Genomic DNA, 24,305 nt, shown 5'->3' on the forward strand with positions numbered 1-24,305 from the left:
CGCTGGTTTTTGGTGGAGGCGGTGGCCGTCATGTACCTTTGGCGCTGCGGTCATGCGTCTAATCGCGTGACCTTCGCGTCACACTTGCTCTGCCCTGGTGCTGACGAGGCCCTGTCGGTTCTGTGGCGACGCAGTCATATGCTTTGCCGCATGACAGCTGTGCCACACTCGCCACTCCCCCAACATGACCTCACAGGCCATGGATTGGCTATTCCTCCCTGACATGGGCGTTGGCTATGATGTGTCTCTGACGTTGCGGTCACGTGCCCTGTCACGTGACCGCCGCGTCAGCCCGGCCCCACCCCCACCATGCTTATGCGATACCGCTGATTGGTCCACAGCACCTGGAGCTCCAATGCTATTGGTGCAGGTGCCATTAGGCTTTTAATCATTTCTCTACACACCTGTGTGGGCACTATAATAGGGGAGGCTTTTGCCTATTGCTCCATATCCCTGGAAGAAGCCAGGTTACTGGCTAAACGGCGTTGGGTCAGGAGGTGGCTGAGAGATCGACACACCACTCAGGGTATGCTTATTCTGTTTATTCACCAAGTCTGGTTATCCTCACATTTGCCTCCTTTGCAGTCTGTTTGGGGCTTATTATCAAGAGGTGCCTTGGTGTTTTTTATCTTACATTCTTTTCTCTGTCCTCTGGTGTGCTGACCTCTCGGCCCCTCCTTGGGTCCTGTTCCTCATCTTTGTGTTCTACCTTTGTGCTGCCTTTTATTATCATGTATGTATTTATTATATATCATTAATAAAGCTTTTCGATTTTCACTTTGTGAAGATTATGGTTCATTTTTTGGCGACAAATACCACAGTGCCGGACAATATACTGCCTCAGCCGAACCAAATACCACAGTGCAGCACAATATACTGCCTCAGCCGAACCAAATACCACAGTGCAGGACAATATACTGCCCCAGAAGAACCAAATACCACAGTGCAGGACAATATACTGCCTCAGCCGAACCAAATACCACAGTGCAGGACAATATACTGCCCCAGAAGAACCAAATACCACAGTGCAGCACAATATACTGCCTCAGCCGAACCAAATACCACAGTGCAGGACAATATACTGCCCCAGAAGAACCAAATACCACAGTGCAGGACAATATACTGCCCCAGAAGAACCAAATACCACAGTGCAGGACAATATACTGTCCCAGAAGAACCAAATACCACAGTGCAGGACAATATACTGCCTCAGCCGAACCAAATACCACAGTGCAGCACAATATACTGCCTCAGCCGAACCAAATACCACAGTGCAGCACAAAATACTGCCCTCGAAGCTGTCCCTTTGTGATGGTCATCAATAGCTGCCATGTTCTGTCCTCCTCCAATTGTCTCTAATTAAGATATGGAGTAGGTGGCTTATGAGGTGAGATTCGGTCCACACCACCAAGCCTGCCCTACCTTCAGCTTGCTGCCTGAACTTCCCCTAGTAATGGCCCCTATAGTTCCCCAGTAGTATGCCCCCCTAGTGCCAAGAAAAGAAGAAAATATAAAATACCTGAGTGCTATTCCTAATCGCTGTCTCTGATGCAGGTCACAGACCTTTCCAGCCTTCGGCCTGAGCCCCTGCGCCATTTGTACACTGCCTCATATAATGGCCTGTAGCCTTTGAGGATGAACAGCAGGGCAGGAATCCTGAGGACAGCAATACAGTAGGGTTCAAAGGGGCATGAACGGCCACCAGCCAGGTACATACCCTATTTTTTAACCCCAAAGTGGGGGAAAATGCCCCAGCGTCTTATGGGGCAAATACCAATGGGCGCTTCCATTATGGAAGTGCTCATTAGTAGCGGAGGACCAGGAAGCGGTGAAGGCTCTGTACTCACCTCTTCCTGGTCCTCGGCTGTCGGCTGTGAAGGCTGCGCACAGTGTGAGGGCGCTCTGTGACCTCACGCTGTGCACGCCAGTTCACAGCGCAGCCGATGGAGGAGAAGGAAGAAGATCGCGGGCAGTGAGGAGCGGCGGCGGCCAGGAGCAGGAGAAGTAAGTGCTTTATTTAAACAAATAGTGAAAAATGGTGGCTCACTGAGGACGTGATCACAGAATTGGTGCTGCTAACCCGCAAGAGGGACACCCACCCTCTGGTCAAAAAGCAGTAGTTATAGAATAGATAAGGGTGAGCACTCAACAAATGGCACTTGGAAATTAAAAGTTTAATTAAACACTAAAATATTAAAATACAATAAAATAATATACTATTAGATGAAGGATAAAACGGTATAGACAATTTCATATATATGCAATTTCATATAAACAGTCTCATATAAACAGTTGACATGTGTTCATAATTCGCATAAGTATGCATAAATACACATTAGGCCTATTCAGTATGCGTGACTTTTGATATAGGTTCAGTCAATAGCTTGAATAGGTGGTCCCATTCAGCTGTTTCTTGGAACAGTTGAATAATCAGTTAATACAGCTCCAGTAATAATGTGTTGATATATATTATTATGTTCACTCCATGTCCTTGATAAGTGTTCCTATTCAATTGTCTCTTACAGCAATTGGTGCTGGATAATGGATAAAGGCACCTCCAGTGACGTCATTCAGTATCATATAAATTAGTTAGATTTGGCGTTTGCTGGTCTCCAATATAGTGCCGGCCTAGCCCGTATAAGGGCAGATTGCAGAGGTAGTCGATTCTTACCTACCACGTATCTGATCTCCAATATAGTGCCGGCTTTATCGGTATAGAGGCAGATTGCAGGGGTAACAGGATCTTACCTTCCTCGTGTCTGTCCCAAACTTTCCTCTCATCCGGTGCGGGTGTCGCAGGATGCCGCTTGCCCGGGCTCTGCACGCTGCTTCGTGAACTCACCCACTTCTCGCGGGAATTGAGATTCTCTTCCGGGTTAGTCCGATCACGTGATCTATAGCAGCATAAACAAAGTAGCGGTCTTTTCCAGGTTATTAAATATCTCGCATGGCCATGCAAATTATTGCGGAGGTATTTTCTTCTTTATAACAGCGATCCAGCCCAGACGTGTTTCGGGAGCTCTGCTTCCCTTCATCAGTGGTATCGCTTCTGTAACAGTCTCCGCCTTTTATACCCACAATCTAGATCAAAGCTGTGGATACCTGGATTTCACTGGACCATAAATACTCTGTTGCGGTTTGAGTGCGTTTTATGTGCGTTTTTGCTAGCACTTATGCGTTTTTTTATAATATAAATGCATTTTCTCATACTCGGGCTCTTGTATAGAGGAGAAGATAGTCCAAGATTGCATCAATGAGATATTTACAATCTAAATTCAATTTTTGTTTGTTTTGGCTTGTATTTTTGGCTTTTTACTTTCCTGTTATTTTTCTAACAAATAGAGTTGTATATATTGGATATCCTTTAGTATATAACAAATTCATAAAAATATAAATAGTTTATAAATAATTAATTAAGATTGTCTCAAATTTATTAAAATTTGTAAAATTATGATACGATCCAAAACATTCATATCATTATAATAACATATAGATAGAGACATATAGATAAATCTTATTTTATAATAAATGCAGAACAATTGAATATGGGTGCCAAGATATGATGCAGTGATTTTATACAGGCCACTTTCATACAGGTGACCTGCAGAGAGTGTGAACATATTTGTTATTTGAATATCCCCCAAAGGTCCTCATAAGGATTAATATCTGAAAATTATTGGATTATTAGATTATTGCTCTACCAGCTTTGGATTGGTTCTACCCTAAAGGGATAGGGCCCAGATCCGAGTCCATGACACAGTGCCAATACCGGCCTGACTGTGGCATAAGAGTCGGAAAACGGGCTACCTCCCTATAGGAATCCAAATAGCTCCAGCTCGGCATTAAGGCCGACAGGTAACATGGAGCCAAATTCGTAAATACGGCGCGACTCAATTTTTGACATCTGCTTCATGTAGTTACCCCCTCGCCAGTGTTTATCCACCTTCTCCAATGCCATAAATGTTAAATTGGTAGGATCTTTATTATGTACTTCCATGTAGTGTTTTGATAGACAGTGTTTCTCATAGCCTTTCTTGATATTGGCTATGTGTTCGGACAGTCTGGTTTTGAGTGGACGTTTCGTTCTGCCTATATACTGTCTATTACATGGGCATTGGATAAGGTAGATAACTCCGACAGTATTACATGTTAGACACTCTTTGATATTCCACCTATAAGTGTTTTGGGTAGAGGAGACTGTTGTTGTTTTCCTTGGCGTAGGGTTGATTCTACAGGCTGTACATTTTCCACACTTAAAAAATCCCTTGAGGTTCATCCACGTACCTAGAATAGTTTTTTGATTACCTATTATAGATTTTGGTGCTTTAGTGGATGGGGCTATTTTTATGCCCAAATTTGGTGCCTTAGTGAACGCAACTAGCGGATTAATAGGTAAGAGGTGACCTATCTTTTTGTCACTTAGAATATGATGCCAATGGGTTTTCATAATTTTTTGGATTCTCTTATATTGGTCATTAAATGGAAGGACCATTCTGGTTTTTATGACCTCAGAATTTTGATTTATTTCTACTGCTGGTTTCTTTATTGTAAGGCAATCTTGTCTATCCAGTTGTCTAGTTTTTTCAAGAGCTGACTCTATAATTTTTTCAGGATATTTTTTCTTTAGGAATTGTGTCTTCATTTTTACTGCTTCTAGCTCAAAATCCCGATCTTGTGTGCAGTTCCTTTTAATTCTGCGAAACTGGCCGAATGGGATGTTCGTCAGCCAGTTTGGCAGATGACAGCTTGAAAATTGTATAAAACTATTTGTAGATACCGGTTTAGAAAAAGTGTTGCAAATATATTTAGTTCCTTCTTTTTTTTATTTTTAAATCCAAAAATTCTGTTTCATCTGACATCTTTGAGGTGAATTTTAGATTCAGTTCATTCTGGTTAAGTTCTCTGAGGAATGTCTGTAATTCTACACTTCCTCCTTTCCAGATAAAGATAATGTCGTCAATGAAACGGCGCCATAGGACCAGATCCGCCCCAAGCCTTGGTATTATATGGTGTTGTTCCCATTCCGCCAAGAACAGATTGGCATAGCTTGGGGCGAATCTGGTCCCCATGGCGGTCCCACATTTCTGTAAGTAGTAGTCTTTTTCAAAATAAAAATAATTGTGGGTAAGGATGTACTCAATCCCCTCTATTATAAATTCTATATGGGGTTGTTCCAGAATACCCTCCCTAATTAATTGATTTTTTACCGCTGACATTCCTTGATTGTGACTGATCACCGTATATAACGATTGTACGTCTAGTGTACCCATGATCCATCCTGATTCTGCTTCTAAGTCCTCCAATATCTGAATGATGTGTGTCGTGTCTTTTATGTAGGACCTAGTCTTTTTTACAGTGGGTTGGATTTGTGTATCAATGTATTTTGATAAATTTGAGGAAATGGATCCTATACCCGATACTATAGGTCGACCCGGCGGGTCCTCCAAGGATTTATGAATCTTGGGGAGACAGTAGAAGATGGGTAACCTCCTCTGTGTCCCCAAGATATAATCATGCTCCTGGAGGGAGATCACCCGAGAATCCATGCCTCTTCTACATAATGCTTTTAATTCCACATCAAACTCATCTAGTGGATCTTTTCTTAATTTTATATAGGTCTCAACCTCCATTAGTTGTCTCAGGCATTCTTTGTTATAGTCGGCCGTATTTAGGATAACAATTGCACCCCCTTTATCAGCGGGGCGTATGGTAATCCCTTCATTCTTCTGTAACTGTTTGATAGCATTACATTCTTGTCTGGTGAGATTGTTCTTTCCAGAGGAACCTATTTTCAGCTTGCGTATGTCTGTTTCTACATTTCTTTGGAACGCCGCCATTTCCATACTGATTTCATTTCTGGGGAACATTGTTGATTTATTTTTAAGCAAATTTTTGCCTGTTTGGTTTTTCTCTACAACCCTCCCTATTGGATTTTTCAGAAAATGTTTTTTTAGGCACAGATTTCTTATATATTTCTGTACACCAATGTATACAGAGAATTTGTCCAGTTTCTCAGTTGGTGCAAACTTTAGACCCTTTTCTAATAATATCGTTTGGGAGTTGGTGAGATTAAACGTGCTTAAATTTATTATTGTTGTGCTATCTTCGTCTAGTGTCTCCTGTGTTGCCTCTCTCTTCCTTTTACTTCTTCTTGTCTTTTTTGTTTTATTTGTTGTTCTTCTATGTGCTCTTGGTGATAATGTCTCCTGGGATCCCTGTGGTTTCTCTGTGGATATGGGAGGTGCTCTCTTACTTGTGGACTGTGATAGTGGTAATCTTCCGTGACCTGTTTTTGGTGATAATTTTTGTGCCTCAAATTGTACGGGTGTGTGTGTGATTCCAGATTGCGAATAGGTGAATTGTGTTCTTTGTATCTCGTCCGTGTTCTGTGATGTGCTGGGGTATGGTCTAAAAAATGTTGCTGCTCTGACAACTGTTCATATCTGTTGTTTACTGGTACTGTGTATCCCATTTGTGTATCCTCTTCTATTATATTTTTATTGTTGGGAGGATTATCTCTGGGTGTGTCCGTGTTGTCTTTGGTCTCTTCTACATAACGTTTATTTTGGGAACTTATATATTTCCGCCCTTTTCTATTTATTATTTCATTTTCAGTTTTGTCTAGACCTTTGCACAGTCTATCCTGCCAATTCAAATATTCTTCGTTTTTAGGGAGTTTGTCTATCTGTTCTTTTAATTTCATAATCTTCCCATTTAGATCGTCTAGTATCTCAGTCCTTCTCTTTATAACAAGTTTGGTCAGTGACACAGAATGAGAGAACAACAGTGTGTTCCATTCTTCTTCAAACTTGTCACTGAGCAAATCTTGTGCTGGGATTTTGCTTATCCTTAATCCCCTTGGTACTTTGTCATTTTCCAAATATTGTTGGAGAGATCTTATCTCCCAATGTTGTTTTATTTGCCTCTGTAGCAATCCTTCTAATTCTCGGAAAACATCAGTCATATTTCTCTCACCTTGTTGTTCATCATTACTATCATTAAATCTATATGTCTCTGCTCTTATCCTTTTTGTTTCCAAATGATGCCAGATGTCCATGATGACGTCGAGAGGAGCTCACACAATTGGGTGATTTCAATAGTCAAACAAATAGTGAAAAATGGTGGCTCACTGAGGACGTGATCACAGAATTGGTGCTGCTAACCCGCAAGAGGGACACCCACCCTCTGGTCAAAAAGCAGTAGTTATAGAATAGATAAGGGTGAGCACTCAACAAATGGCACTTGGAAATTAAAAGTTTAATTAAACACTAAAATATTAAAATACAATAAAATAATATACTATTAGATGAAGGATAAAACGGTATAGACAATTTCATATATATGCAATTTCATATAAACAGTCTCATATAAACAGTTGACATGTGTTCATAATTCGCATAAGTATGCATAAATACACATTAGGCCTATTCAGTATGCGTGACTTTTGATATAGGTTCAGTCAATAGCTTGAATAGGTGGTCTTATTCAGCTGTTTCTTGGAACAGTTGAATAATCAGTTAATACAGCTCCAGTAATAATGTGTTGATATATATTATTATGTTCACTCCATGTCCTTGATAAGTGTTCCTATTCAATTGTCTCTTACAGCAATTGGTGCTGGATAATGGATAAAGGCACCTCCAGTGACGTCATTCAGTATCATATAAATTAGTTAGATTTGGCGTTTGCTGGTCTCCAATATAGTGCCGGCCTAGCCCGTATAAGGGCAGATTGCAGAGGTAGTCGATTCTTACCTACCACGTATCTGATCTCCAATATAGTGCCGGCTTTATCGGTATAGAGGCAGATTGCAGGGGTAACAGGATCTTACCTTCCTCGTGTCTGTCCCAAACTTTCCTCTCATCCGGTGCGGGTGTCGCAGGATGCCGCTTGCCCGGGCTCTGCACGCTGCTTCGTGAACTCACCCACTTCTCGCGGGAATTGAGATTCTCTTCCGGGTTAGTCCGATCACGTGATCTATAGCAGCATAAACAAAGTAGCGGTCTTTTCCAGGTTATTAAATATCTCGCATGGCCATGCAAATTATTGCGGAGGTATTTTCTTCTTTATAACAGCGATCCAGCCCAGACGCGTTTCGGGAGCTCTGCTTCCCTTCATCAGTGGTATCGCTTCTGTAACAGTCTCCGCCTTTTATACCCACAATCTAGATCAAAGCTGTGGATACCTGGATTTCACTGGACCATAAATACTCTGTTGCGGTTTGAGTGCGTTTTATGTGCGTTTTTGCTAGCACTTATGCGTTTTTTTATAATATAAATGCATTTTCTCATACTCGGGCTCTTGTATAGAGGAGAAGATAGTCCAAGATTGCATCAATGAGATATTTACAATCTAAATTCAATTTTTGTTTGTTTTGGCTTGTATTTTTGGCTTTTTACTTTCCTGTTATTTTTCTAACAAATAGAGTTGTATATATTGGATATCCTTTAGTATATAACAAATTCATAAAAATATAAATAGTTTATAAATAATTAATTAAGATTGTCTCAAATTTATTAAAATTTGTAAAATTATGATACGATCCAAAACATTCATATCATTATAATAACATATAGATAGAGACATATAGATAAATCTTATTTTATAATAAATGCAGAACAATTGAATATGGGTGCCAAGATATGATGCAGTGATTTTATACAGGCCACTTTCATGCAGGTGACCTGCAGAGAGTGTGAACATATTTGTTATTTGAATATCCCCCAAAGGTCCTCATAAGGATTAATATCTGAAAATTATTGGATTATTAGATTATTGCTCTACCAGCTTTGGATTGGTTCTACCCTAAAGGGATAGGGCCCAGATCCGAGTCCATGACACAGTGCCAATACCGGCCTGACTGTGGCATAAGAGTCGGAAAACGGGCTACCTCCCTATAGGAATCCAAATAGCTCCAGCTCGGCATTAAGGCCGACAGGTAACATGGAGCCAAATTCGTAAATACGGCGCGACTCAATTTTTGACATCTGCTTCATGTAGTTACCCCCTCGCCAGTGTTTATCCACCTTCTCCAATGCCATAAATGTTAAATTGGTAGGATCTTTATTATGTACTTCCATGTAGTGTTTTGATAGACAGTGTTTCTCATAGCCTTTCTTGATATTGGCTATGTGTTCGGACAGTCTGGTTTTGAGTGGACGTTTCGTTCTGCCTATATACTGTCTATTACATGGGCATTGGATAAGGTAGATAACTCCGACAGTATTACATGTTAGACACTCTTTGATATTCCACCTATAAGTGTTTTGGGTAGAGGAGACTGTTGTTGTTTTCCTTGGCGTAGGGTTGATTCTACAGGCTGTACATTTTCCACACTTAAAAAATCCCTTGAGGTTCATCCACGTACCTAGAATAGTTTTTTGATTACCTATTATAGATTTTGGTGCTTTAGTGGATGGGGCTATTTTTATGCCCAAATTTGGTGCCTTAGTGAACGCAACTAGCGGATTAATAGGTAAGAGGTGACCTATCTTTTTGTCACTTAGAATATGATGCCAATGGGTTTTCATAATTTTTTGGATTCTCTTATATTGGTCATTAAATGGAAGGACCATTCTGGTTTTTATGACCTCAGAATTTTGATTTATTTCTACTGCTGGTTTCTTTATTGTAAGGCAATCTTGTCTATCCAGTTGTCTAGTTTTTTCAAGAGCTGACTCTATAATTTTTTCAGGATATTTTTTCTTTAGGAATTGTGTCTTCATTTTTACTGCTTCTAGCTCAAAATCCCGATCTTGTGTGCAGTTCCTTTTAATTCTGCGAAACTGGCCGAATGGGATGTTCGTCAGCCAGTTTGGCAGATGACAGCTTGAAAATTGTATAAAACTATTTGTAGATACCGGTTTAGAAAAAGTGTTGCAAATATATTTAGTTCCTTCTTTTTTTATTTTTAAATCCAAAAATTCTGTTTCATCTGACATCTTTGAGGTGAATTTTAGATTCAGTTCATTCTGGTTAAGTTCTCTGAGGAATGTCTGTAATTCTACACTTCCTCCTTTCCAGATAAAGATAATGTCGTCAATGAAACGGCGCCATAGGACCAGATCCGCCCCAAGCCTTGGTATTATATGGTGTTGTTCCCATTCCGCCAAGAACAGATTGGCATAGCTTGGGGCGAATCTGGTCCCCATGGCGGTCCCACATTTCTGTAAGTAGTAGTCTTTTTCAAAATAAAAATAATTGTGGGTAAGGATGTACTCAATCCCCTCTATTATAAATTCTATATGGGGTTGTTCCAGAATACCCTCCCTAATTAATTGATTTTTTACCGCTGACATTCCTTGATTGTGACTGATCACCGTATATAACGATTGTACGTCTAGTGTACCCATGATCCATCCTGATTCTGCTTCTAAGTCCTCCAATATCTGAATGATGTGTGTCGTGTCTTTTATGTAGGACCTAGTCTTTTTTACATCCTTACCCACAATTATTTTTATTTTGAAAAAGACTACTACTTACAGAAATGTGGGACCGCCATGGGGACCAGATTCGCCCCAAGCTATGCCAATCTGTTCTTGGCGGAATGGGAACAACACCATATAATACCAAGGCTTGGGGCGGATCTGGTCCTATGGCGCCGTTTCATTGACGACATTATCTTTATCTGGAAAGGAGGAAGTGTAGAATTACAGACATTCCTCAGAGAACTTAACCAGAATGAACTGAATCTAAAATTCACCTCAAAGATGTCAGATGAAACAGAATTTTTGGATTTAAAAATAAAAAAAGAAGGAACTAAATATATTTGCAACACTTTTTCTAAACCGGTATCTACAAATAGTTTTATACAATTTTCAAGCTGTCATCTGCCAAACTGGCTGACGAACATCCCATTCGGCCAGTTTCGCAGAATTAAAAGGAACTGCACACAAGATCGGGATTTTGAGCTAGAAGCAGTAAAAATGAAGACACAATTCCTAAAGAAAAAATATCCTGAAAAAATTATAGAGTCAGCTCTTGAAAAAACTAGACAACTGGATAGACAAGATTGCCTTACAATAAAGAAACCAGCAGTAGAAATAAATCAAAATTCTGAGGTCATAAAAACCAGAATGGTCCTTCCATTTAATGACCAATATAAGAGAATCCAAAAAATTATGAAAACCCATTGGCATCATATTCTAAGTGACAAAAAGATAGGTCACCTCTTACCTATTAATCCGCTAGTTGCGTTCACTAAGGCACCAAATTTGGGCATAAAAATAGCCCCATCCACTAAAGCACCAAAATCTATAATAGGTAATCAAAAAACTATTCTAGGTACGTGGATGAACCTCAAGGGATTTTTTAAGTGTGGAAAATGTACAGCCTGTAGAATCAACCCTACGCCAAGGAAAACAACAACAGTCTCCTCTACCCAAAACACTTATAGGTGGAATATCAAAGAGTGTCTAACATGTAATACTGTCGGAGTTATCTACCTTATCCAATGCCCATGTAATAGACAGTATATAGGCAGAACGAAACGTCCACTCAAAACCAGACTGTCCGAACACATAGCCAATATCAAGAAAGGCTATGAGAAACACTGTCTATCAAAACACTACATGGAAGTACATAATAAAGATCCTACCAATTTAACATTTATGGCATTGGAGAAGGTGGATAAACACTGGCGAGGGGGTAACTACATGAAGCAGATGTCAAAAATTGAGTCGCGCCGTATTTACGAATTTGGCTCCATGTTACCTGTCGGCCTTAATGCCGAGCTGGAGCTATTTGGATTCCTATAGGGAGGTAGCCCGTTTTCCGACTCTTATGCCACAGTCAGGCCGGTATTGGCACTGTGTCATGGACTCGGATCTGGGCCCTATCCCTTTAGGGTAGAACCAATCCAAAGCTGGTAGAGCAATAATCTAATAATCCAATAATTTTCAGATATTAATCCTTATGAGGACCTTTGGGGGATATTCAAATAACAAATATGTTCACACTCTCTGCAGGTCACCTGTATGAAAGTGGCCTGTATAAAATCACTGCATCATATCTTGGCACCCATATTCAATTGTTCTGCATTTATTATAAAATAAGATTTATCTATATGTCTCTATCTATATGTTATTATAATGATATGAATGTTTTGGATCGTATCATAATTTTACAAATTTTAATAAATTTGAGACAATCTTAATTAATTATTTATAAACTATTTATATTTTTATGAATTTGTTATATACTAAAGGATATCCAATATATACAACTCTATTTGTTAGAAAAATAACAGGAAAGTAAAAAGCCAAAAATACAAGCCAAAACAAACAAAAATTGAATTTAGATTGTAAATATCTCATTGATGCAATCTTGGACTATCTTCTCCTCTATACAAGACCCCGAGTATGAGAAAATGCATTTATATTATAAAAAAACGCATAAGTGCTAGCAAAAACGCACATAAAACGCACTCAAACCGCAACAGAGTATTTATGGTCCAGTGAAATCCAGGTATCCACAGCTTTGATCTAGATTGTGGGTATAAAAGGCGGAGACTGTTACAGAAGCGATACCACTGATGAAGGGAAGCAGAGCTCCCGAAACGCGTCTGGGCTGGATCGCTGTTATAAAGAAGAAAATACCTCCGCAATAATTTGCATGGCCATGCGAGATATTTAATAACCTGGAAAAGACCGCTACTTTGTTTATGCTGCTATAGATCACGTGATCGGACTAACCCGGAAGAGAATCTCAATTCCCGCGAGAAGTGGGTGAGTTCACGAAGCAGCGTGCAGAGCCCGGGCAAGCGGCATCCTGCGACACCCGCACCGGATGAGAGGAAAGTTTGGGACAGACACGAGGAAGGTAAGATCCTGTTACCCCTGCAATCTGCCTCTATACCGATAAAGCCGGCACTATATTGGAGATCAGATACGTGGTAGGTAAGAATCGACTACCTCTGCAATCTGCCCTTATACGGGCTAGGCCGGCACTATATTGGAGACCAGCAAACGCCAAATCTAACTAATTTATATGATACTGAATGACGTCACTGGAGGTGCCTTTATCCATTATCCAGCACCAATTGCTGTAAGAGACAATTGAATAGGAACACTTATCAAGGACATGGAGTGAACATAATAATATATATCAACACATTATTACTGGAGCTGTATTAACTGATTATTCAACTGTTCCAAGAAACAGCTGAATGGGACCACCTATTCAAGCTATTGACTGAACCTATATCAAAAGTCACGCATACTGAATAGGCCTAATGTGTATTTATGCATACTTATGCGAATTATGAACACATGTCAACTGTTTATATGAGACTGTTTATATGAAATTGCATATATATGAAATTGTCTATACCGTTTTATCCTTCATCTAATAGTATATTATTTTATTGTATTTTAATATTTTAGTGTTTAATTAAACTTTTAATTTCCAAGTGCCATTTGTTGAGTGCTCACCCTTATCTATTCTATAACTACTGCTTTTTGACCAGAGGGTGGGTGTCCCTCTTGCGGGTTAGCAGCACCAATTCTGTGATCACGTCCTCAGTGAGCCACCATTTTTCACTATTTGTTTGACTATTGAAATCACCCAATTGTGTGAGCTCCTCTCGACGTCATCATGGACATCTGGCATCATTTGGAAACAAAAAGGATAAGAGCAGAGACATATAGATTTAATGATAGTAATGATGAACAACAAGGTGAGAGAAATATGACTGATGTTTTCCGAGAATTAGAAGGATTGCTACAGAGGCAAATAAAACAACATTGGGAGATAAGATCTCTCCAACAATATTTGGAAAATGACAAAGTACCAAGGGGATTAAGGATAAGCAAAATCCCAGCACAAGATTTGCTCAGTGACAAGTTTGAAGAAGAATGGAACACACTGTTGTTCTCTCATTCTGTGTCACTGACCAAACTTGTTATAAAGAGAAGGACTGAGATACTAGACGATCTAAATGGGAAGATTATGAAATTAAAAGAACAGATAGACAAACTCCCTAAAAACGAAGAATATTTGAATTGGCAGGATAGACTGTGCAAAGGTCTAGACAAAACTGAAAATGAAATAATAAATAGAAAAGGGCGGAAATATATAAGTTCCCAAAATAAACGTTATGTAGAAGAGACCAAAGACAACACGGACACACCCAGAGATAATCCTCCCAACAATAAAAATATAATAGAAGAGGATACACAAATGGGATACACAGTACCAGTAAACAACAGATATGAACAGTTGTCAGAGCAGCAACATTTTTTAGACCATACCCCAGCACATCACAGAACACGGACGAGATACAAAGAACACAATTCACCTATTCGCAATCTGGAATCACACACACACCCGTACAATTTGAGGCACAAAAATTATCACCAAAAACAGGTCACGGAAGATTACCACTATCACAGTCCACAAGTAAGAGAGCACCTCCCATATCCACAGAGAAACCACAGGGATCCCAGGAGACATTATCACCAAGAGCACATAGAAGAACAACAAATAAAACAAAAAAGACAAGAAGAAGTAAAAGGAAGAGAGAGGCAACACAGGAGACACTAGACGAAGATAGCACAACAATAATAAATTTAAGCACGTTTAATCTCACCAACTCCCAAACGATATTATTAGAAAAGGGTCTAAAGTTTGCACCAACTGAGAAACTGGACAAATTCTCTGTATACATTGGTGTACAGAAATATATAAGAAATCTGTGCCTAAAAAAACATTTTCTGAAAAATCCAATAGGGAGGGTTGTAGAGAAAAACCAAACAGGCAAAAATTTGCTTAAAAATAAATCAACAATGTTCCCCAGAAATGAAATCAGTATGGAAATGGCGGCGTTCCAAAGAAATGTAGAAACAGACATACGCAAGCTGAAAATAGGTTCCTCTGGAAAGAACAATCTCACCAGACAAGAATGTAATGCTATCAAACAGTTACAGAAGAATGAAGGGATTACCATACGCCCCGCTGATAAAGGGGGTGCAATTGTTATCCTAAATACGGCCGACTATAACAAAGAATGCCTGAGACAACTAATGGAGGTTGAGACCTATATAAAATTAAGAAAAGATCCACTAGATGAGTTTGATGTGGAATTAAAAGCATTATGTAGAAGAGGCATGGATTCTCGGGTGATCTCCCTCCAGGAGCATGATTATATCTTGGGGACACAGAGGAGGTTACCCATCTTCTACTGTCTCCCCAAGATTCATAAATCCTTGGAGGACCCGCCGGGTCGACCTATAGTATCGGGTATAGGATCCATTTCCTCAAATTTATCAAAATACATTGATACACAAATCCAACCCACTGTAAAAAAGACTAGGTCCTACATAAAAGACACGACACACATCATTCAGATATTGGAGGACTTAGAAGCAGAATCAGGATGGATCATGGGTACACTAGACGTACAATCGTTATATACGGTGATCAGTCACAATCAAGGAATGTCAGCGGTAAAAAATCAATTAATTAGGGAGGGTATTCTGGAACAACCCCATATAGAATTTATAATAGAGGGGATTGAGTACATCCTTACCCACAATTATTTTTATTTTGAAAAAGACTACTACTTACAGAAATGTGGGACCGCCATGGGGACCAGATTCGCCCCAAGCTATGCCAATCTGTTCTTGGCGGAATGGGAACAACACCATATAATACCAAGGCTTGGGGCGGATCTGGTCCTATGGCGCCGTTTCATTGACGACATTATCTTTATCTGGAAAGGAGGAAGTGTAGAATTACAGACATTCCTCAGAGAACTTAACCAGAATGAACTGAATCTAAAATTCACCTCAAAGATGTCAGATGAAACAGAATTTTTGGATTTAAAAATAAAAAAAGAAGGAACTAAATATATTTGCAACACTTTTTCTAAACCGGTATCTACAAATAGTTTTATACAATTTTCAAGCTGTCATCTGCCAAACTGGCTGACGAACATCCCATTCGGCCAGTTTCGCAGAATTAAAAGGAACTGCACACAAGATCGGGATTTTGAGCTAGAAGCAGTAAAAATGAAGACACAATTCCTAAAGAAAAAATATCCTGAAAAAATTATAGAGTCAGCTCTTGAAAAAACTAGACAACTGGATAGACAAGATTGCCTTACAATAAAGAAACCAGCAGTAGAAACAAATCAAAATTCTGAGGTCATAAAAACCAGAATGGTCCTTCCATTTAATGACCAATATAAGAGAATCCAAAAAATTATGAAAACCCATTGGCATCATATTCTAAGTGACAAAAAGATAGGTCACCTCTTACCTATTAATCCGCTAGTTGCGTTCACTAAGGCACCAAATTTGGGCATAAAAATAGCCCCATCCACTAAAGCACCAAAATCTATAATAGGTAATCAAAAAACTATTCTAGGTACGTGGATGAACCTCAAGGGATTTTTTAAGTGTGGAAAATGTACAGCCTGTAGAATCAACCCTACGCCAAGGAAAACAACAACAGTCTCCTCTACCCAAAACACTTATAGGTGGAATATCAAAGAGTGTCTAACATGTAATACTGTCGGAGTTATCTACCTTATCCAATGCCCATGTAATAGACAGTATATAGGCAGAACGAAACGTCCACTCAAAACCAGACTGTCCGAACACATAGCCAATATCAAGAAAGGCTATGAGAAACACTGTCTATCAAAACACTACATGGAAGTACATAATAAAGATCCTACCAATTTAACATTTATGGCATTGGAGAAGGTGGACAAACACTGGCGAGGGGGTAACTACATGAAGCAGATGTCAAAAATTGAGTCGCGCCGTATTTACGAATTTGGCTCCATGTTACCTGTCGGCCTTAATGCCGAGCTGGAGCTATTTGGATTCCTATAGGGAGGTAGCCCGTTTTCCGACTCTTATGCCACAGTCAGGCCGGTATTGGCACTGTGTCATGGACTCGGATCTGGGCCCTATCCCTTTAGGGTAGAACCAATCCAAAGCTGGTAGAGCAATAATCTAATAATCCAATAATTTTCAGATATTAATCCTTATGAGGACCTTTGGGGGATATTCAAATAACAAATATGTTCACACTCTCTGCAGGTCACCTGTATGAAAGTGGCCTGTATAAAATCACTGCATCATATCTTGGCACCCATATTCAATTGTTCTGCATTTATTATAAAATAAGATTTATCTATATGTCTCTATCTATATGTTATTATAATGATATGAATGTTTTGGATCGTATCATAATTTTACAAATTTTAATAAATTTGAGACAATCTTAATTAATTATTTATAAACTATTTATATTTTTATGAATTTGTTATATACTAAAGGATATCCAATATATACAACTCTATTTGTTAGAAAAATAACAGGAAAGTAAAAAGCCAAAAATACAAGCCAAAACAAACAAAAATTGAATTTAGATTGTAAATATCTCATTGATGCAATCTTGGACTATCTTCTCCTCTATACAAGAGCCCGAGTATGAGAAAATGCATTTATATTATAAAAAAACGCATAAGTGCTAGCAAAAACGCACATAAAACGCACTCAAACCGCAACAGAGTATTTATGGTCCAGTGAAATCCAGGTATCCACAGCTTTGATCTAGATTGTGGGTATAAAAGGCGGAGACTGTTACAGAAGCGATACCACTGATGAAGGGAAGCAGAGCTCCCGAAACGCGTCTGGGCTGGATCGCTGTTATAAAGAAGAAAATACCTCCGCAATAATTTGCATGGCCATGCGAGATATTTAATAACCTGGAAAAGACCGCTACTTTGTTTATGCTGCTATAGATCACGTGATCGGACTAACCCGGAAGAGAATCTCAATTCCCGCGAGAAGTGGGTGAGTTCACGAAGCAGCGTGCAGAGCCCGGGCAAGCGGCATCCTGCGACACCCGCACCGGATGAGAGGAAAGTTTGGGACAGACACGAGGAAGGTAAGATCCTGTTACCCCTGCAATCTGCCTCTATACCGATAAAGCCGGCACTATATTGGAGATCAGATACGTGGTAGGTAAGAATCGACTACCTCTGCAATCTGCCCTTATACGGGCTAGGCCGGCACTATATTGGAGACCAGCAAACGCCAAATCTAACTAATTTATATGATACTGAATGACGTCACTGGAGGTGCCTTTATCCATTATCCAGCACCAATTGCTGTAAGAGACAATTGAATAGGAACACTTATCAAGGACATGGAGTGAACATAATAATATATATCAACACATTATTACTGGAGCTGTATTAACTGATTATTCAACTGTTCCAAGAAACAGCTGAATGGGACCACCTATTCAAGCTATTGACTGAACCTATATCAAAAGTCACGCATACTGAATAGGCCTAATGTGTATTTATGCATACTTATGCGAATTATGAACACATGTCAACTGTTTATATGAGACTGTTTATATGAAATTGCATATATATGAAATTGTCTATACCGTTTTATCCTTCATCTAATAGTATATTATTTTATTGTATTTTAATATTTTAGTGTTTAATTAAACTTTTAATTTCCAAGTGCCATTTGTTGAGTGCTCACCCTTATCTATTCTATAAGTGCTTTATTTATTTTGTGATCTGAGGCTGGGGGCTGCTGCATTTTGGCTGGGGGCTGAATTAACCTTTATACAAAAGGTGGTCGCGCTGCCAGGTATACGTCTCAATTCACAAGCTCGAGAGAAGCGGCAATCTGCTTTAACACAACCAACACATAATAAAAGAGTATAATAAAAGAGTTTTGTTAACTGGACTTTGCGCCCCTTCACTATGTACCCGAAACTTTGATTCCGTAGGAAGGTTGCTTTGAGGAAAGGCTATTATCCAGCGGGACTCAAGTGTGTTGGTTGTGTCCAAGCAGATTGCCGCTTCTCTCGAGCTTGTGAATTGAGACGTATACCTGGCAGCGCGACCACCTTTTGTATAAAGACTGATTCATTGTGATTTTAACCTGCATCACACGGAGGTCAGCGAAGCCGATACGACATCAAGAAACGCAGTGGTGAACTTTATTTGGTTTTTATTTTATTTCTATATTTAACTTCTGGGGGCTGAATTATGGCTGGGGGTGGAATTATATATGAGTGGGGGCTGATTATATATGACTAGGGGCAGATTAACATATGGCTGGGGCTGATATGAGGCATGGGGTCTCATCTGAGGTCTGATTGGGGGTCTTCTTTATATTGGGCTCTGATCTGAGGTCTTATTAACATTGGGGATCCGATTGGGGCTGTGAGCTGAGGTCTGATTAATATTGGGGGTCTGACCTGAGGTGTAATGAAAAATATTTTTTTCTTATTTTCCTTCTCTAAAACCTAGGTGCGTATTATGGGCTGGTGCATCTTATGAGGCGAAAAATACGGTAAGTACCTGATGATCCCGCTGAGAGCATCACATCAGCCAGCAGCAGTAAGCAGCTGTCCCCACACTTCCCTGCAGTGTCTATTGCTAGTCTGCCTCTGCATCCATTACAGCAGTGCTTCTCAATTATTTTCTGTCATGCCCCCGCTAGGAAAAAGAAAACATTTCGCGCCCCCCGCGCGACTGTAAATAGTATCATTTGTCTATAAAATTGTTATAAGTACACCTCTGCATAACACTGTATCCTTATTAACGTATAAGAGAATAAAAAAAGAAAGAAATGTGGATCGGACACACACTTATGGGGGAATCTGTGGATGACGGACACTTATGGGGGGATCTGTGGATGACGGACACTTATGGGGGGATCTGTGGATGACGGACACTTATGGGGGGATCTGTGGATGACGGACACTTATGGGGGGATCTGTGGATGACGGACACTTATGGGGGGATCTGTGGATGACGGACACTTATGGGGGGATCTGTGGATGACGGACATTTATGGGGGGGATCTGTGGCTGGCACTGTTACAGGGGGATCTGTGGCTGGCACTGTTATATATGTGCCATCCACAGACCCCCCACCCCATAACAGTGCCCCCCCCAGCCCATAACAGTGCCATCCACAGACCCCCACCCCTTAACTGTGCCATCCACAGATTCCGTGTGCCCGCCGCCGCCGTTTAAAGTTATTAAACATGCCCCCCTCACTCCTAATAGTACCGTATATCCGAATTTCTTCTGTATAATGCCGGCAGGCGGGCCGGCGCGTCCCTCAGTGACGTCACTTGTCTGCGCCGCCTGCTTCATTCATAAAGCAGGCGGCGCAGGCACGTGACATCACTGAGGGACGCGCCGGCCGCCCTGCCTGCCGGCATTATACAGAAGCGATTCGCACACCCCAAAGGCCGGCCCTGAACGAGCCCCCCTTTACGGAGCCTGGCGCCCCCCCTGGGGGGAGCGCCCCACTATTTGAGAAGCACTGCATTACAGTGACCCCAATGATGCCCCATGTACGGCTGAGGTGGCGTCGTAGTGGTGGATGTTGGAGTAAATGATAGGTTTACATCAGGTCATCTTTGTGGATCCTGTTGCTTTGTAAGCCCTCATGCACACGACCGTTGTTTTGGTCCGGCATCCGATGTTTGGATGCGGACCCATTCACTTCAATGGGGCCACAAAAGATGCGGACAGCCCTCTGTGTGCTTTCCGCATCCGTGTCTCCGTTCCGTGGTCCACAAAAAAATATAACCTGTCCTATTCTTGTCCGTTTTGCGGACAAGAATAGGCAGTTATATTAATGGCTGTCTGCGCTGTTCTGCAAATTGCGGAACGAACACGGACGCCATCCGTGTTTTGCGGATCCGCAATTTGTGGACTGCAAAACACACAACGGTCGTGTGCATGTAGCCTAATTTGTACTTTTAGTCTTGCCCTGAACCCTCCCTCCTATGCCAATCTCAAGTCACTTGCTACTAGTGACCGTGGGCACTGACTGTGGCTAGTGATGTTACAGGACTGGTAATGCACCGGAAGACTAAAAGTTGCAGGAAGGTGAAGCCTGCTACAACTTAAGGGTACTTTCACACTTGCGTTAAACTTTTCCAGTATTGAGTTCCGTCCTAGGGGCTCAATACCAGAAAAAAACTGATCAGTTAAATCCTAATGCATTCTGAATAGAGAGCAATCCGTTCAGTATGCATCAGGATGTCTTCAGTTCAGTCACTGTACGGTTTTTGGACGGAGAAAATACCGCAGCATGCTGTAGTATTTTCTCCGCCCAAAATTCCGGAACACTTGCCGGAATGCTGGACCTGGCATTATTTTCCACTAAAAATGCATTAATGCCGAATCCGGCCCCAAGTGTTCCGGAAAAACTGATCCGGTTTTGCGATCATCGCATACCTTTAAAAATGTGAAAAAGATAAATACCGGATCCGTTTTTCCGGAATGACAACCAGAGAGACGGATCCGGTATTGCAATGCATTTGTGAGACGGATCCGCATCCAGATCCGTCTACAAATGTTAACCATTTGCATACAGATTACCGCATCCAGCAGGCAGTTCTGCCTGCCGGAATCCAACAACTCAAGTGTGAAAGCACCCTAGCCTGAAGTCACTCCATAGGGAGAGAACTCCCTTAGGAGCTGCATGTGACTCTATGCAGCGCAATTCCTCCATCGTGATGTCATATGAGCGGAAATGAGGATCGAACTCAACGAGTAGCGTCCGCCACAAAAAAAAAACGCGTAACAACTCGAACTGCATATAGCCAGTGACAAACCAAAAAAATTGCTCTAACAAAGTACCAAATACTATCGACTCCTCTGGGCAATGCCGCCACAGTGTCGCATCGCCCAAACGTCACAGTCAGCGACAACTCTCAGCGAAGACAGAATTGCCAGGGCGTTCCTAAGGGACAGGAGGGTGAGACAAGTAAGGGTCAGTTCACGCCGCCGCTGTTAGAGGCACAGAACGACGGAAATAACGGCACACGGAGCTGAACAGACCCCACTGACTACAACGGAGTCCGTTCCGTTTCCCATCTTTTTACCGGACAAAAAAAGTCTTGTCTTTTCTGTCCGCTCTTTTTGACGGAATCTGCGACTGAGGCTCCAGTACAGGTGTGAACAAGCCCTAAATAGCCGGCTACCATTTTGTTGTGTTGCCCTATTCTACGGAGAAGTTCGCGCAACCGTGAGACTAATGGATGGCGGTATTTTTTTTCACTGCATTTTGTGGCAGGTTCCACAGAGATATTATCTACACAAATCCTCAAGGTGTGAACTTAGCCTAAGACTAGAAGTAAGTGTTCAGTGTAACTTGTGTAGGACGGAGCAGCACATAGAGAAGAAGGTGTGCGGGTCTCACCTATACACAGCTGGATGACATAGGCGTAGTAGGACCAGCACACGATGATGGAGATGAAGAGCACCGGGATCCAGTACAGACACCTCCTGCACCTTCTCTTCATGCTGCTAGGGCCCGACGGCGCCATCATCCAGCCGGGGCCTCTTCATGGGCAGGGGGAGGTCAGCTCTGGTGCCCGCTGTCTGTGCCCACAGCCCGGGCAATGCAGCGCCGCAGCGTATGAGTGTGTTTGTGTCTGAGCCGTGGCCCCGCCCCTCGCTCCTCCCCCTCCCAGACAGCAGCTGCTGCAGCCTCTGCGCCTCCCGCTAACTAGTCGCTCACCGCTGGTGACTGGTCAGATGGCATGGGCAGTGCCAGGCTCAGCGCCCACGGCTCCACACTGCTTCATCTGTGTAGCCATGCTTGTTAGCCGCTTTTCTGTGGAGTGGGGCTGCAGGGCTGGACGAGAGGGGATACTACCACACCCAATTTTGGGAAGGACAATACAATAATATTACCTGTAGGACTGGAAGAACTTTAGCTCAAAGATTTGCCTCAGATTTGCTTCAGTCCTGTAACATATGCATAGACCCCCCCCCCCCAAAAAAAAAACTAATAAATAAATATAGTGTTCTTGTCACAGATTTAGGGCTCATTCAGACAGCCGTATGTTTTTTAGCGGACAGTTCCGCATGTCGGCAAAAAAAAAAAAAATGATTGCATTCCGCATTTTTGCTGAACCATAGACTTCAATGGATCAGATTAAGGGTAGCGATTGCGGACAAGAATAGGACATGTTCTATTTTTTTCGGGAACGGGTCCGCAATTGCGGAACGAAATTTCGGACGTGTGAATGGGGCCTAAGGCCTCTTTCACACGACCATATGGCTTTTTCAGTGTTTTGAGGTCCGTTTTTCACGGATCCGTTGTTCCGTTTTTTGTTTCCGTTATGTGTTTCTGTTCCGTTTTTCCGTTCCGTTTTTGCGTATGCCATGTACAGTATACAGTAATTACATAGAAAAAATTGCGGTGGGCATAAAATTTTCAATAGATGGTTCCGCAAAAACGGAATGGAAACGGAAGACATACGGATGCATTACCCCCCCCCCCCCCCCCCCCCCCCCGACGCTACGCCCCTGGCTGCATACAAGGCTTTTTTGTCTGGTCTTTCGACATAATCTGCAATAGATGCTCCAAATAGAGCTTACAACGCAGATTTGAAGGCCTACGTGTTATGTATTTTAGTAATGCTCACACGTGCCCCCTCACAGTGTTTGCATTTCTTTCTGGCAAAGCTACCTGGTTTTGGCCGGCAAAATCAGGGCCGGCGCTTCCATAGAGGCAAGGGGGGCAATTGCCCCCGGGCCCCCGAGTCCTTAGGGGCCCCCTCGCGCCGGCCCGCAACTAACTTTAGACAGGCAGGACAGTCAGTAGGAGATGAGCGCTTCCATTGTGAAAGCGCTCATCTCCAGTCATCTGTATCGCAGTCCTCAGGACAGCGATACAGATGGCTGTGCGGCAGGGGAGGGAGAGGTGTGTCCCTTTCCCTTCCTCTGATAGGCTGCAGGCACTAGACCGGCAGCCTATCAGAGGCCGGCGCAGGTGGTGCGATGACGTCATCGCGCCGCCTGACCCCTGAGCCGTACACAGCGCGGGACACAGGCCGGAAGAGGCCTGCATCGCATTGCTGCCAAGGAGGTAAGTATAAGTGTTTTTTTTCTTTTTTTTTCTTTCTGTACAATACTGGGGGGGCGGCTGGCTATGGCTATGGCTAGTGGCACATGATGGGGGGCCGCCTATGACTACTGGCAAATGATAGGGAGGGGCCCTATGGCTACAGGCAAATGATAGGGGGGGCCCTATGGCTACTGGCACATGATAGGGGGGGGCCGCCTATGGCTAGTGGCACATGATGGGGGGGCCGCCTATGACTACTGGCAAATGATAGGGGGGGGGCTATGGCTAGTGGCACATGATAGGGGGGGCCCTATGGCTAGTGGCACATGATAGGGGGTGGGCCCTATGGCTACTGGCACATGATAGGGGGGGGGGGCTATGGCTAGTGGCACATGATAGGGGGGGCCCTATGGCTACTGGCACATGATAGGGGGGGGGCCGC

The 24,305-nt window shown here is 42.0% G+C and overlaps 1 protein-coding gene across 1 annotated transcript in view; it reads right to left on the bottom strand.

Moving 5' to 3' along the window:
• Window positions 1-22,437, bottom strand: part of ZDHHC2 (zinc finger DHHC-type palmitoyltransferase 2) — a 209,484-nt gene extending 187,047 nt beyond the window's left edge. Inside the window, exon 1 of the mRNA XM_040418796.1 lies at window positions 22,208-22,437. Coding sequence (XP_040274730.1) covers window positions 22,208-22,337 — 130 coding nt within the window. The 5' untranslated portion in view covers window positions 22,338-22,437. The remainder of the gene's footprint in view (window positions 1-22,207) is intronic.
• Between the last annotated feature and the right edge of the window lie 1,868 nt (window positions 22,438-24,305).

The sequence above is a fragment of the Bufo bufo genome, chromosome 2, assembly GCF_905171765.1.
Source record: "Bufo bufo chromosome 2, aBufBuf1.1, whole genome shotgun sequence".
Taxonomy (NCBI): domain Eukaryota; kingdom Metazoa; phylum Chordata; class Amphibia; order Anura; family Bufonidae; genus Bufo; species Bufo bufo.